Source organism: Glycine soja, chromosome 15 (genome assembly GCF_004193775.1).
Source record: "Glycine soja cultivar W05 chromosome 15, ASM419377v2, whole genome shotgun sequence".
Taxonomy (NCBI): Eukaryota; Viridiplantae; Streptophyta; class Magnoliopsida; order Fabales; family Fabaceae; genus Glycine; species Glycine soja.
The window spans coordinates 41,592,403-41,608,924 of NC_041016.1; the positions used below are offsets into that span (position 1 = coordinate 41,592,403).

Consider the following 16,522-nt stretch of genomic DNA (forward strand, 5'->3'; position numbering starts at 1 on the left):
CTTATCATCGATGGGAAGTTAATCAATACGCTAGTTAATTCTCAGATATAGTCTGTATGATGTGTTCATGATTGCTTTCTTTGAGTCTTCACGTTTGATATTTCTATTGAAAGATCAATTCCAATATATTTGTTAGCCTCTTTGGCTGTGATTTTGTCTTTGTTTTTTCCTGTATTGTTCTTTTTAAAGATGTATCATTTTCTCTTGTTTTTTTATCTTTTAGCCCTAACTATATTTAAATATTCCATAAGCGAATTGTTCAATATAGTTTTGAATTTGTATTTCAACTCTTCTTGCTGTTATTGCACATTTGTACTTTCTCCTTTTTTGTCTTAGCTTAAAATTACATGACAATTGCATGAATTTAGAGCTTGTCCCCACTTTGACAATTTGAACAAATTAAATATCATTGATATAGAATATAGACAAAGCGTCACTATCATGTGTATCTCATTACCAACGTTGACAGAAGAATTTAAGACCAGCATATGCTTTACATGTAGTACAAACGGCATTCGAAAAACTAGGATGTTTCTATTTTCAACCCTTTTGCTCGCCACTTTTGTTATCAGGATTAAATTATACACAATTGCTGAATTATACATTTAAACATTTATATTCACGTAGATTTTCAATTTTCTACCATAATCCTCTAGACAACAGATTTTTCTTACAAAGAATTTGTAATCCAGTGTTTTTCCTCTTCTGCTCTTCAAGTTTTCACAGTAGCCATGCCTGTAGGAGAAGCATTTTTGTCAGCTTTCCTTCAAGTTTTGTTTGACAGGCTGGCCTCAAAGAATGTTATAGAGGTTATTCTTGCAGGAGACAAAAGCAAAATCCTAAAGAAATTTCAGAAGACTTTGCTGCTCCTCAAAGCAGTACTTAATGATGCAGAAGACAACCATTTAAAGAATGAGGCTGTGAGAATGTGGCTAGTTGAGCTTAAAGATGTTGCTTTTGATGCAGAAGATGTTCTAGATAGGTTTGCTACTGAAGTATTGAAGAGGAGGTTGGAATCGATGTCTCAATCTCAGGTTCAAACCACCTTTGCTCATGTATGGAATCTTTTCCCAACTTCTCTCAGCTCAAGTATGGAATCTAACATGAAGGCGATCACTGAGAGACTGGCGACTCTTGCAAATGAAAGGCATGAGCTTGGTTTAAGTGAGGTTGCTGCTGGATGTTCATACAAAATCAATGAAACAAGTTCCATGGTGAACGAGTCCTATATTCATGGCAGAGATAATGACAAAAAGAAGATTATCCAGTTCCTGATGGAGAATAGGCCAAGTCATGGTGATGAAGTCTTGGTCATTCCCATTGTGGGAATGCCAGGGATTGGGAAAACTACATTGGCTCAGGTTGTGTTCAATGATGACGAGGTGAATACGCACTTTGAACTCAAGGCATGGGTATCTGTACCTTATGATTTTGATGTCAAGGTTGTAACTAGAAAAATTCTAGAGTCAGTCACTTGCGTAACCTGTGATTTCAATAACTTACATCAGCTTCAAGTTAAACTCAGAGCAGTCTTGAGTGGCAAGAAGTTTCTGATTGTTCTGGATGACGTTTGGAACAAGAATTACAATGAATGGATTAAGCTGGTAGCTCCATTCAGAGGAGCTGCACGGGGAAGCTCAGTTATTGTAACAACAAGGAGTGCAGAAGTTGCCAACATGATGGGAACTGTTGAATCTCACCATGTCAACCAATTGTCTGATAAGGACTGTTGGTCAGTGTTTGTGCAGCATGCTTTTAGGAGTAAAACTATTGATGCAAATCAAGCTTTTGCAGAAATTGGTAATGTTAGCAAAGTTGATAGATGCATTTAAATGTTTGTTTGGCATAATTAGTGTCATTATTTGTAATTGATTGATTGTCTTGTCTTATTTGTTGTATTTTTTTTTATCAGCAAATAAAGGATTTAAATATATAACGTTAGGTACAAGTAATACCCAACAAAAGAATACAAGAGTTTAAAGAAATAAAAATGGCTCACCGTATATTTGAACATGCTAGCAAATATTAAATAACCATCATTTATCCCCACCACTTAGCAAATATTAAAAGACCAACATTGTCTCCCCCTGAATCTAGTCACGATCCAACACAAGACAACACACACCAAACTGCACATAAGTTCATCTTTATGAAGGTACTTCCACGCCAAATAGATCCACAGACAAAACGAACAGTCCACCATCATCCACAAACATCACCCAGCAAATACACCCTTGTACTCCACATTGGATCAGCACCTAAACGGATATACATTGCCAATCATAACACGTGCAATATGAGGCTATGCAAATACACCTTTGTCTTATTTGTTGTATTTATATGTACTTCAAATAATATTCATATATTCCTTACTTACCTAATTCCTTGCCATTTGAATATGGTATTAGAGCTATAATATCCACCTTAAAGAATAGTTTTTCTTTTTCTCTGTGTTTAGTTCATGGAACTTGATCTCCTCCCCCCAGGACCTATTTTGTGTTTTTATTTATTTTTGTGGTTAATTAATTAATTGATTTCCTTTCTCTATTTCATTTATGGGAAAAATGTGTGTTTAGTCCTTGTACTTTCAATCAAACATGGTCAAGATCTTTATACTTTTATATCAATGAATTTGATCCTCAAACTTTAAAATAAAAACATGTTTTAAAAAAGATGATAAATTATTAGAGAAGAGAGACTAAATCCACATGTTTTTTCAAGTTTAAATACTAAAATCATCAATGTGAAAGTACAGGGACTTTAACCACGTTTGACCAAAAACGTATGAACTAAAAAGACATTTCTCCCTTCATATATTTATCACTGTAAAACTCTAGGATCATAAATAAGTACAACTCCTTGTATTTTATATGGGATTCAAATAATATTCATATATCACTTCCATACCTAAATTCCTGTAGTTTTTAATAGGTAAGAAGATTGCTGAGAAATGCAAAGGCTCGCCATTAATGGCAACAACATTTGGGGGTATTTTGTCCTCACAGAAAGACGCAAGAGACTGGGAAAATGTAATGGATTTTGAAATATGGGATCTTGCAGAGGAGGAAAGTAACATCCTCCAAACATTAAGATTGAGTTATAATCAGCTTCCTTCATACCTGAAGAGGTGTTTTGCATACTGCTCCATACTACCAAAAGGCTTTGAATTTGAGGAGAAAGAGATAGTGTTGCTATGGATGGCTGAAGGACTTTTAGAGCAAAAATCACAGAAGCAAATGGAAGATGTTGGCCATGAGTACTTTCAAGAGCTACTCTCTGCATCACTTTTTCAGAAGTCAAGTAGCAACAGATCATTGTATGTAATGCATGACCTTATAAATGATCTAGCTCAATGGGTGGCTGGAGAGTCCTGTTTCAAATTGGACAATAATTTTCAATCTCACAAACAAAAGAAAAAGAAAATTTCCAAAATGACTCGGTATGCATCATACGTTGGTGGTGAATATGATGGTATTCAAATGTTTCAGGCCTTTAAAGAAGCCAAGTCCTTAAGAACATTCCTCCCTCTAAAGCATCGAAGGCTAGAAGAATGGTCCTACATAACTAATCATGTTCCTTTTGAATTGTTACCTGAGTTAAGATGCTTGAGGGCATTATCATTGAGTGGATATTTCATCAGTAAGCTTCCAAATTCGGTTAGCAATTTGAATCTTCTACGCTACCTGAATCTTTCTTCGACTGACCTCAGACAGTTGCCAGAATCAATCTGCAGTCTATGCAATATGCAAACATTACTACTGAGAGATTGTTTTAATCTTGAAGAACTGCCATCAAACATGAGTGATTTGATCAACCTACGTCATCTAGATATCACCAGATCTCATTCTTTAACACGTATGCCACATGGTATTGGTAAATTGACACATCTTCAAACTTTGTCAAATTTTGTTGTAGGCTCAAGTGGGATAGGAGAATTGATGAAGCTGTCAAATATCCGAGGAGTACTTTCTGTGTCCAGGTTAGAGCATGTGACTGACACTCGAGAGGCAAGTGAAGCTATGATAAATAAAAAGGTAGGCATTGATGTGCTGAAATTGAAGTGGACTAGTTGTATGAATAATCAGTCACATACTGAAAGAGCAAAAGAAGTGCTTCAGATGCTACAACCTCACAAAAATCTTGCAAAGCTTACTATTAAGTGCTATGGTGGTACGAGTTTCCCAAAATGGATAGGAGATCCATCCTACAAGAGCCTAGTGTTCTTAAAGTTGAAAGATTGTGCACATTGTACATCTTTGCCGGCACTTGGAAACCTTCATGCCCTCAAAGAACTTTACATCATTGGAATGAAAGAAGTATGTTGTATCGATGGTGAGTTCTGTGGTAATGCTTGCTTAAGACCTTTTCCTTCCTTGGAGAGACTATACTTTATGGACATGGAAAAATGGGAAAATTGGTTCCTCTCAGATAACAATGAGCAGAATGACATGTTTTCTTCTTTGCAACAGCTTTTCATTGTGAAGTGTCCCAAACTTTTAGGTAAACTACCAGAAAATCTCCCTTCTCTCAAACATGTAATAGTTAAAGAATGTGAACAATTGCTGGTTACCATTTCAAGCCTTCCTGTGCTCTACAAACTAGAAATTGAAGGATGCAAAGGCTTGGTCCTTAATTGCGCAAATGAATTCAATTCACTGAATTCAATGTCTGTTTCCAGAATCTTGGAGTTCACATTCTTAATGGAGAGGTTAGTGCAGGCTTTCAAAACTGTAGAAGAACTCAAAATTGTCAGTTGTGCTCTTGATGAAACAGTTCTGAATGATTTATGGGTAAATGAGGTTTGGCTTGAGAAGAATCCACATGGTTTGTCATCTATTCTCAGATTAATTGAGATTAGAAATTGCAACATCATGAAATCTATACCTAAAGTACTAATGGTCAACAGCCATTTTCTCGAACGCTTGTACATATGTCACTGTGATTCCATAGTCTTTGTCACAATGGATCAACTGCCTCACTCTCTGAAATCATTGGAGATATCAAATTGCAAGAACTTGAGATGTTTACTGGATAATGGAACATGCACTTCTTCATCAATAATTATGCATGATGACAATGTACAGCATGGTAGCACAATCATTTCTCATTTGGAGTATGTGTACATTGGCTGGTGTCCATCTCTCACCTGCATATCAAGAAGTGGTGAGTTACCTGAATCTGTCAAACATTTGTTCATTTGGAATTGTTCAGAGCTATCGTGCTTGTCAATGAAAGGCCAATTACCAAAAAGTATTGAGAGACTGGAGATTCAATCCTGTCCAAAGCTTGAGTCAATAGCAAACAGGTTGCACAGAAACACCTCCTTGGAATCTATTCAGATATGGAACTGTGAAAACCTCAAATCCCTCCCTGAAGGATTGCATTTCCTTGTGAATTTAAAGGAGATCAAAATTATTGGTTGCCCAAATTTGGTTTCCTTCCCAGAAGAAGGTTTGCCCGCCTCAAGTCTGTCAGAACTTTCCATCATGAGCTGTGAGAAACTAGTGGCCCTGCCGAACAGCATGTACAATCTCGACTCCCTGAAAGAGCTGGAGATTGGATACTGTCCAAGCATTCAATATTTTCCGGAAATAAACTTTCCAGACAACTTAACATCCCTTTGGATCAATGACCATAATGCCTGTGAAGCAATGTTCAATTGGGGCTTATACAAGCTCTCTTTTCTTAGGGACCTCACCATCATAGGTGGAAATTTGTTTATGCCACTTGAAAAGCTGGGGACAATGCTTCCATCCACTTTAACTAGCCTCACTGTTCAAGGCTTTCCACACTTGGAAAACCTGTCATCAGAGGGCTTTCATAAACTTACCTCTTTATCTAGCCTAACCCTAAGACATCTCTCAAATCTAACATTCCTACCTTTCTCGGGGTTTAAATACCTTACCTCTCTTGAAGAGCTTTCTATTTATAACTGTCCCAAGCTCTTATGTTTACCAGAAAAGGGCCTTCCTTCCTCACTTTTGGAGCTATATATACAAGACTGTCCTTTCCTGAAAGAACAGTGCAGGAAAGATAAAGGGAGAGACTGGTTGAAGATTGCTGACGTTCCTTATGTTGAGATTGATGGCAAATTTATCTATGACTCGGATTATGAGGATTGAAGAATTTTGTCTAGCTTTATGAATAGGTAAAACTTAGAAGATGATGAATTAAATTATTACTTCTTCCTCCTTATTATTTACAAGAACTAACTATATCTTTCTCTGCATTATTTTTCATAACATCATTTTAGTTTCTTCATACTTCCCTTTTTCAATCTCAGGTTTACCACATTGTAGTATCTATGTCACACTAATGAGGGAACCTGTTGGCGAGTCAAGTCCTTGTCTATGATAGGATCTTCAGACTGGAAAAGGGTACATGAGTAATGAATCATCCATGGTTCCAGGTATGGAATCTTAAATGTTCCCTTAAATCTAAATTACAGCAACCAAATCATTAGATCATACCATTTGGTAATTTAAGGTCAACTCTCGGATATCTTTCAGGGAGTCCTGTGTAATAATATTCTCTTTTCAAAGCAACCAGCACATAGCTTCAAATAGATTCTCTCAAATCTGAACCTAATGTGAGAATACTTAAAGAGCAGATATATGTACCTGACTTTTGAAGTTCATTGCATCTTTCTTTCCAAAAAAAGAAATATTATGTTTGTTTGTAGAAGAGATTGAATCAACATCTCTAAAAGTCTATTTGCTCATGCCTTGCACATAACTTTTGGCTTACAAGTCCAATCTGATAACAGCATTGAGAGAGGCATAATCATAATAAATACAAACATATATCTTCCAACACAAAAGTAACTAGAAATATTTCAGTAGAATGCCAGATTTGTTAAGATCAGGCAGTTTGAGGTTATTTCGAAAAAACAAAGCTCTATACTTTTTCTTTTTTTGTTAATATGTTATATGATAAATTTTGCCTTCAACTAATCATCATTCTATTGATAAATTTCAGGAACTCCTCTTTCTTGTATTTGACGTTAAGGTTTGAAAACATGTGTGCTACATTATAGAATGAACATGTATATGTCATTTTGAAATAGTTGTTGTAACAAATTTTCACCGTGTTTACTGTTTCTCGTGTACTCTTAGCTTTTGAGCTATTGAGGTCTCGTAACTTTTGTACATGACTACTGGATACAAGTTAAAATTAGAATAAAATAATCTTTTCTTATGATATTGAGTCCATAGCTTACCAGAAAACATGATCGAAACCAACAATGCCTTTCCTCCACCACTTCAGAATCTTCCTCAGCTGCACAGTCTTCCTTGGTTGTATTCGACGTCTCTCCACATTTTTATTAGTCACAATACAAAATGAAAATGTGTTTGCATTTATGTTTAAGTGGTCCCCCTTGCCAATACACAATGAAAATTATTTTCTTGTGACTAAAGATATTGAGGATCAAACATTTCATTATTTGTGCAAAATAAATAATTTGAAGTTTATGTACCCCTCTGATGTCAAGGGGTATGGCCTATTGCTACCCCTAACAAGGTCTAAGTTCGGGTCAAAGATCAATTTTCACATGCTCTATACAAGGTCTAAGTTCAGTATAAAAAAAAATCCTAGATTTAATTGGAGCTAAAAATTCATTGCCCTAATTTAACATTGTTAGTTTAAGTTGAGCTAGTTGTGGACTCATTGTGGGTTGTATATAAGTTATAGTGGGTAGAGTCCAAAAGAATTCAACTTTCTAAAGCAAGGATCAAGTTTAATGAAGTATAGTTGGTACGAGTTTTTGGAGGTTAAGCCCAAATTGAACCATATCTAATTAGACTAAAAACGTATAAATTTAATTTGTGTTCGAAATTTAAAGTTTAAGGGCTTAAGCTCTATATTACATTGAGTGAAGTTCAAGCCAAGTTAGTCACAAGCTCAAAAATGATCTAAAATCTATTCAAATCTCTATTTATATGATTTTTTTTATGAAATTATTTAATGCACTCCATTTTACTTGATGTATCTCCAAAATTCCTAATATTTCCTTTTTATCCTTCCTCTGCCATAGCCTCCTCTCCCACAAACCTCATGGCCATCACACCCAGCTCCACCCAACACCACCTCAACCACCCACCGCCACCTCCATACCGCACCAAACCACCACCCACCATCGCCATGCGCATCATTGTGATTCACACGAACCTCCACACCACACCAAACTCACCATTATGTCGCTCTACCCCCAAGTACCATAATACATTTGTATTGCGAATTACTCAATCTGAAATTATGATTTCTAAATTTTATCTTTGCTTCCATTTCACGATGGCACACTCTTTGACTCCTATGCCATCGTGTCTCCCTTTCGTCAGCTACATCACAATAACACCACCTCTAGTGGCAATGGGTGGAGTAAACCACTACCAAGGAGCATAATGGGATGCACCAAGCAAAAAAGTGGACTGCATTAAGTAATTTTAGTCTTTTGTTAGATTAGCCCACTCATATCTTTCATTAAATAGGTTAGGTTTGGTTGGACAAACCTAGTTTATTATCTCCAGCTGGCACAACAAGAGGCATAAAGAACTATGCAGGAGATGAACAAGGGTGGAGAAAAAAATTGAAATGGACCAGATAACTTTTAAAAACTTAAAAAATAAAATTTGAAAATAAAACAGAGAAGTGTAAGAAAATAAAATCTTAATAAAAACTAAAAATATTAGAATAGAGGTGGAGAAAAATATTGAAATAGACGAGATAACTTCTAAAAACTTAAAAACTAAGATTAGAAAATAAAACACAAAAGTTTAAGAACAAAAAGCCTAATAAAAATTAGAAACAGAATACATAATATTTTCTAATCTAAAATTCATTTATTTAAAGATAAATGAGTGTGACTCAAAATTTCCTTAAAAAATAAGAAAATTAAATAACTAGGAATTAACAAGTTACACCTCCCTCCCCCAACCCCCAATTCCTTTTTCAAAAAAAAAAATTAAATATACACGAAATACATGCAATATCAGTCGTGAATAACTCATTTATGTTCTTTAGCATTGCTTACATCAGTATACTCTGCAAGTAGCGATGAACACAAAAATAATATGTCATTATAAAAAAATGGTTGTTTATTAACAAGTGCTACAATTATTTTTCTTAGCATAGATTTTTCCAATGAAAATTAAACTATTAGTATAAATATTAAAAATTTATATTAATAACATGATATATATTTTTTTGTCTTAATCCTCTAGTTCATCAAAGAAAATAAATTCTGACTAATCTGAAGTGTGACCGAAAGGTAAATAAAGTTTGTTCAATAATTAGTTTTGCCAAAGATCAGACTAAGATATTATAAAAATAATTCAACCTTAACTTTAGGCATGACAATGAAACTCGTACTCGTGGGTATCCGCCCAAACTCGTCCCGACTTTGACGGGAAATACCCGAGTTGATCGGGTTTGGGTTCGGGGATTACCCGACTTTTTTAATCGGGGTCGGGGTCGAGGATGTCACTACCCGTCCCATATTCATTCCCATACTTGCCCTTGATGATGAAATTATTAAAATTTTATTAATTGCTTGTTAATTTTTTTTATAATTTTTACATAATTTAAGATTCTTTTCTTGATAATTTTTGTAGATAAATGCTCTGCAATTACGAGTAGTTAAAAATAAATGTGTAACAATCAAATTTTTTTAAAAAAATCAAATTTTCAATATAATTTTTTTACAAATTTTTTTTTTTACGAATCTAAATCGGGAACAGAGATACCCGATACTTAACAGGTACGAGAATGAGGTAACAAATTTTAACCAGTTAGATTTCGGGGACAGATATGAGTATATGTTGGGGAATCGGGGTTGGGGACGGGAGAGGCAATACCCATCCTGCGTTGTTGCCATGTCTATTTAACTTTAACACATTAATCACTTGCATCCAATTAATAATACATCATATTATTAACATAACCTTTAGATTAATTTTTATCATACAAAGATTATATTTGCAAAAATAATCCTAGTTAACAAGTAATATTTAATTTATTTATTAATAAATGACAATTATTTTAGTGGTTTACAGAGGACAAAAATAAAAATATATCGTAAGAGATATCATATATAGGAAGTTTTCCCGTCATAAAATTAAAAGATTCCATCAATTTGTAGTTTCCAATAGATACTGTGTATATGATTCAGTCGACATTTTTAGTGTTCTATGTTTTTCAGGAATCTTGAAATTTGAGTATCTCTTCTTTCCAACCTTTTTTTCCCACATTCGTTGTTCTGATCTATTTCAGCTGTATATAATAATATACTATCAATTGGTTTGCAAAATCCAAGAGAACTTAAATGATTGAGTCAATGAATATCGTTGTATTCCGAGCTTGTTCTTACATATGCAAGTTATGCAAATGATGAAAAATCATATATATACGACAACCGCCCAAGTTATTTATATATGATCCTTATCTGTCTCTAAGATGAAAGCACCTTCTACAGATGAACTTCAATTCGTCATTCAAATTTCAAGAAAACTTTCAATGATTAATTTACATATATTAATTTCTGTTATTTTAAGTAAAGTATTTATATAATTTTTTTATAAAAATTAATGTCAATTTGATACTTTCGTTAAATAAGGTAAGAATATTGTATTTCAGTAATTTATCATAAATTCATTAATTTCATTTATTTTTCAGCTCATACCAAATTAATCTTCGTATCAAAACAAACAATAGGTCGTTTTTCCTTCAATATTTATGAAAAACGCATATTGTTATTTTTCATAATATACACAATTCTTTTATTTTGAATTTGAGAAAATTATATAAACAACTTTTTATGTTTTTGAAAGATTGAATAAGTCATTTAATCGATTCATTAATTGTATTTTGTCAAAGTGACACCTTTCAGTACTTCATTAATCAACTTTGTGTGTCTGTGTGTGATCATATGGGTGGAACATTGAAAACCTAGCTAGCAAAACATTGCACCTCCAGAAATTCCGTTCAACTTAAGAAATAAGACAAAAATATTTTTTTCTTAAAAGATAACAATTATTTTTGCCCCTCAGTGACACCACACCATTCCCCAACTTGTTGAAGTGGATATCTCTATTACGTCTAATGTCCAAAGGAGCACAAAGCATTTGCTTTGGTGTCATGAATGTTTCAAGTTGGGCTCAAACCAACAAATGCCATCTTCTTCTTCTTTATTTTTTAATAACTGGCGCCACAAACAAGGATCCAAATGGGACAATTTGTGGCAATTCCCCCAAGAGAAATCAATGATTCACTTTCAAATGTTTGAAAACAAAGTCACTTTCAATCCTCGCCCATTGTACTTGATGTTTGTAATTGAAAATAAGAGAAATGCTAGTGAAATTTTTTTGACATATCTTTTATAATTAGTTTATATTTAGTGGAAATAATCAATTTTAGTGAGTCATGTATTTAAAGTAGAAGAGAATCATTAAATGAGATATAGTCTCATTAAAATTGGTGATTTTTATTGAATTTTAATCAATGAAAAAGAAAGTATTAAAAGCGTATGAGAAATTGTCGTTCGCATAATAAAGTGTATGTGTGTATATATACTAAAAATATCATTTACTAAAATAAAAAATTAACATATTAAGATATTTTCATTTATTGAATAATAGAAACTAAAATGTTAATATAAATATTATATATTTTTGTATTCATAATATAACATATTATAATAGCATATTTATTAATGAAATGAATTAACTTTTTATATGAACAAAAATAATTTGCTAATACAATGTAGGATAAATAACTATTTTAGTTTTGAACGTGTCAACCGATGACAATTAATTCCCTGAAAAAATAGAAATATTAATTTAACTTCTAAATGTGTAAAAAGTGTGACAATTACATTCTGTTGTTTAAGTTTTATAAGTTTATTTTGTCATTAAGTTAATGTTCTATGACCAATCGACGATGATCACCTCAAGAGAGTGAATTAGAATATTGAGAGAGATCAAGAGAGAGAGAGAGCAACATAAAGGGGATTGAGATTTAGGGTAAACTCACAACAAAACTAGAGAAACTAATTTTTATTGTTTCACAAATAAAGGATAAAGTTGTTTTAAAAACTATTAAAAAACAAACTCAGTTCCAATTTTTTGGAACACCTAAACACATTTCCATTTTGAAATAACATTTTAATATCGAAAACTCACAATCACCACCAAAAGTTTGATGTGATTTTTCATTTTTAGTTTTGAAATATTTGAAAAACAAATCCAATTTTCGTTTTCCATTTTTAGTTTCAATGTTAGAAGATATGATAATATATTCTGATTTTATATAATTTTTATATCTATTAGATTTATTTTTAATCATATCTTTAACTATTAGGTTAATTATCTTCAGTTTTATAATTGTTATATCTATTAGATTTATCTTTAGTCATATCTTTAGCTTGTAATCTTGTATATAAGTGAATGGTGCTTAATGAATTATTCAAGGAAACAATTTCTTTCATGGTATCAGATTGCTTAGGGAAAGATTTTTTAACCTTCCTTAGCCTTCCACACACAGGCCCTAGCGTCGTTCAACCTCTTTCTTCTTTTTCTCCCCTTCTTCTCCATCACCATGCCTGACTCAAAATCTACCTTTCACCCTGCTCTTGTTGTATCCAACATCAAGAATCATGTCTCAATCATTCTTGAGATGGAAAATGTCCAATACGCGACATGGGATGAACTTTTCAAAATTCACGCACAATCCCATAAGGTAATTGATCATATAATTCCTCTGCAGGATGACAAGCAGAAGGCGCCACCAACGGAGGAGGAGACAGAACTCTGGTTGACACTAGACACCACCGTTCTACAATGGATTTATGCCATCATTTCTTATGATCTTTTACATACTATTCTTGAACCCGACATCACTATAATGGAGGCTTAGAATAGGTTGCATGATATATTCCAAGATAACAAACACTCTCATGCCGTTACACTTGAGTATGATTTCACCCACACAAACATGGAGGCCTTTTCAAGTGTCTCTGCTTACTGTCAACATCTCAAATCACTATCGAATCAACTCAAGATCGTCGGCTTTCTGGTCGATAACAGTAGGTTGGTTCTGCAATTGGTGTCCGATCTCACTGAACCCTACAAGGGAGTGGCCACACTCATCCGTCAAAGTGATCCCTTGCCTCAGTTTTATCAAGCACGGTCGATGCTTGTTCTCAAAGAATCCGACCTCAAGAAGGCGGCTCAAACCTTGTCCTCCGCCATGGTGGCTCGTGACTTGGATGAATCTCAAGAGATGTCTGATCATTCATCAGCACGCCGCACAAATAATGGTGGAAAACGGTATTCAAACCGTGGCAATTCTAGAAAGAATCGCAACAACACTGGTGGTCGTGATAACTCAGGCGCTGGCAAGGGAGGCTGTGGTGGCGGTGGCAGCAATCGTGGGGGTGGACAACAGCAGCCCCAAAACAACCCCTGGCCTGCAAGACAACAATGGCCTTGGCAATGGATGCAATGGGTTGTTCCTCCTTGTCCGTACCCAACTGCTCCATGGGCCAGGCCCAATTATCAGCAACCTTTGCACCAATAGCCCGGTATTCTTGGGTCCAGACCTCAACAGGCATACACAGCCACAACTCCTACTCCAACATACATCGAGGCTGCAATGCACACCCTCGGTATTACTTCTCCGGACCCGAATTGGTATATGGACATCGGTGCCACCTCTCATATGACGTCCACCTCAGGTAATCTCACGTCTTATTTTAATATGAGCAACCATCGTGGTATCACTGTTGGTAATGGCCAATCAATTCCTATTCGTGGTTATGGTCAAACTAACTTGCCTTCCCCACATTCTCCTTTAGCCTTGAAAAATGTCCTTCATGCTCCTAAACTAATCAAAAAATTAGTATCGGTTAGAAAATTTACCATTGATAACTCTGTGACTATTGAATTTGATCCCTTTAGTTTTTTTGTGAAGGATTTTCATACAGGGATGCCTCTAATGAGGTGTGAGAGTCGGGGGGCGCTTTATCCTATCACCGAGTCCACCACTCCAGCCACTTCTTCCTCTACTTTTGCTGCCTTAGCTCCTTCTCTTTGGCATGAGCGGTTGGGACACCCGGGAGTATCTATCTTGCATTCTCTTAGGAAGAATAAATTTATTGAATGTAATCAAATTAGAGATTCTCGTATTTTTCATTCATGTTCTCTTGGAAAACATATTAAGTTACCTTTTGTTTTGTCACATTCTCATACTCTTATGCCATTTGATATTGTTCACACTGATCTTTGGACATCACCTGTTATGAGTTCCTCAGGGCACCGATATTATATCTTGTTGTTAGATGATTATTCTAAATTTTTATGGACTTTTCCTTTTTCAAACAAATTATATGCTTCTTCCACATTCATAAATGGTATTTCTTTCCGATTGTCTTGTCCTCATACTTGTCCTCAAAATAGGAAAGCCAAAAGGACAATTCGTACAATTAACAATATTGTTCGTACTTCACTTGCCCATGCGTCATTACCTCCTTCCTTTTGGCATCATGCCTTGCAAATGGCGACTTACCTTCTCAATATTCTTCCTCATAAGTTATTGAACTATAAATCTCCTCTTAGGGTTCTTTATCATAAGGATCCAACCTATTCTCATCTTCAGGTTTTTGGGTGTTTATGTTATCCTCTATTTCCTTCCACTACCATAAATAAACTTCAACCCCGCTCTACTCCATGTGTTTTTTTGGGATATCCTTCGAATCGCCGTGGTTATAAATGCTATGACTTATCTTCTGGGAAAATAATTATAAGTCGTCATGTCATTTTTGATGAGACACAATTTCCATTTGCTAAATTACATACTCCTCATATTCAGACTTATGATTTCTTAGATGATGGCCCAAACCCATACGTGGTCCACCATTTAGTGTCTCAATCCACTACTACTAATGCTCAAACTCCTGGTCTAGTTCCATTCGAGCCCAACTCCCCTAATATTGCAACCAGCCCAACCATTGAGCCAAAGAAGAATATTGTTAATTGTACGAATTGTCTAGCGACTACTTCCCCTCCTCCTAGTCCAGCCCATTCTTCACATCCCAGCCCACATCCTCGGGCTGTTACATGCAGCCAACATGGGATAGTTAAGCCAAAGAAGATCTTTAATCTTCATACCACTGTTGCTAAATCCCCTCTGCCACATAACCCCATGTCAGCCCTTCGGGACCCGAATTAGAAAAAGGCTATGGATGATGAATTTGATGCTCTTATTAAAAATAAGACGTGGGAGTTGGTGCCCCGTCCACCTGATGTTAATGTAATTTGGTCATTGTGGATTTTTGCTCATAAAGAAAAATCTGATGGTTCTTTTGAGAGGCATAAAGCATGTCTTGTAGGTGATGGCAAAACTCAACAGGTTGGCATAGATTGTGGTGACACATTTAGTCTGGTGGTCAAACCAGCAACTATTCGCACAATTCTGAGTTTGGCTTTGTCTAAGGCATGGCCCATTCATCAACTTGACGTCAAAAATGCCTTCTTACATGGTGAACTTAATGAGACTGTCTACATGCATCAGCCTATGGGTTTTAGGGACCCGCAAAAACCTAATCATGTTTGTCTGTTAAAGAAGTCTCTATACGGGCTTAAACAGGCACCACGGGCTTGGTATAAGAGATTTGTTGATTTTGTTCATACACTCGGGTTCTCTCATAGCACTTCGGATCATTCTCTTTTCATCTATCGACAAGGTAGTTCTATGGCTTATATTTTGTTATATATGGATGACATCATTTTGACTGCTTCCTTTGATGGGCTTCGTAAGTCTATTATTACCCTTCTTAGCTCGGAATTTGCTATGAAGGACTTGGGACAGTTGAGCTATTTTTTGGGCATTGTTGTAACTCATCATGCAGGTGGTTTGTTTTTATCTCAAATATGCCATGGAGATTATTGATCGTGCTGGCATGTCTTCTTGTAAGTCATCACCTACCCCTGTTAATACTAAACCAAAGCTTAGTGCTACCTCAAACACTCCATTTGAGGATCCGACTCTCTACAAGAGCCTTGCTGGGGCTTTACAATACCTTACTTTTACCAGACCTGACATTACATATGCAGTGCAATAGGTGTGCTTATTCATGCATGACCCAAAGGATGAGCACATGCACGCTCTCAAGCGCATATTGCGCTACATTCAGGGTACTATAGACCATGGTCTTCATCTTTATCCATCATATGCATCCACTATTATTTCTTATACGGATGATGATTGGGGTGGATGTCTGGATACAAGACGGTCTACTTCTAGGTATTGTGTATTTCTTGGTGATAATTTGATCTCTTGGTCAGCTAAACGACAGACTACTTTGTCCAGGTCTAGTGCAGAGGCTGAATACCGAGGGGTTGCCAATGTAGTTTCAGAGTCATGTTGGTTGTCAAATCTGCTTTTGGAGCTTTATTGTCCGATCCAGAAGGCTACATTGGTTTATTGTGATAATGTGAGTGCGATATATCTTGCGGGTAATCCGGTTCAA

General features: G+C 35.4%; 4 protein-coding genes across 5 annotated transcripts; all 4 read left to right on the forward strand.

Annotated features, from left to right (window-relative positions):
* The first annotated feature begins 550 nt into the window (after window positions 1–550).
* Window positions 551–1,839, forward strand: LOC114386407 (putative disease resistance RPP13-like protein 1). Its single transcript, XM_028346410.1, has one exon. It carries the CDS (start codon window positions 732–734, stop codon window positions 1,830–1,832), a length of 1,101 nt encoding a protein of 366 aa, XP_028202211.1. The 5' UTR covers window positions 551–731; the 3' UTR covers window positions 1,833–1,839.
* A 1,093-nt stretch (window positions 1,840–2,932) lies between these two features.
* Window positions 2,933–7,155, forward strand: LOC114387791 (putative disease resistance protein At3g14460). Of its 2 annotated transcripts, XR_003661411.1 has the most exons (3): window positions 2,933–6,148; window positions 6,284–6,409; window positions 6,979–7,155. XR_003661411.1 is itself a non-coding variant. In XM_028347993.1 (2 exons), exon 1 carries the CDS (start codon window positions 2,970–2,972, stop codon window positions 6,120–6,122), a length of 3,153 nt encoding a protein of 1,050 aa, XP_028203794.1. In that variant the 5' UTR covers window positions 2,933–2,969; the 3' UTR covers window positions 6,123–6,148; window positions 6,284–6,807. The 2 variants fall into 2 exon arrangements, 1 of the variants encoding a protein (XP_028203794.1); XM_028347993.1 differs by lacking the exon at window positions 6,979–7,155 and having other exon boundaries at window positions 6,284–6,807.
* Window positions 7,156–12,591: 5,436 nt separating this feature from the next.
* Window positions 12,592–12,909, forward strand: LOC114386154. The gene has a single exon (XM_028346147.1). It carries the CDS (start codon window positions 12,592–12,594, stop codon window positions 12,907–12,909), a length of 318 nt encoding a protein of 105 aa, XP_028201948.1.
* A 78-nt stretch (window positions 12,910–12,987) lies between these two features.
* Window positions 12,988–13,572, forward strand: LOC114386155. The gene has a single exon (XM_028346148.1). The coding sequence runs from the start codon at window positions 12,988–12,990 to the stop codon at window positions 13,570–13,572; it is 585 nt and encodes a 194-aa protein (XP_028201949.1).
* The last annotated feature ends 2,950 nt before the right edge of the window (window positions 13,573–16,522 follow it).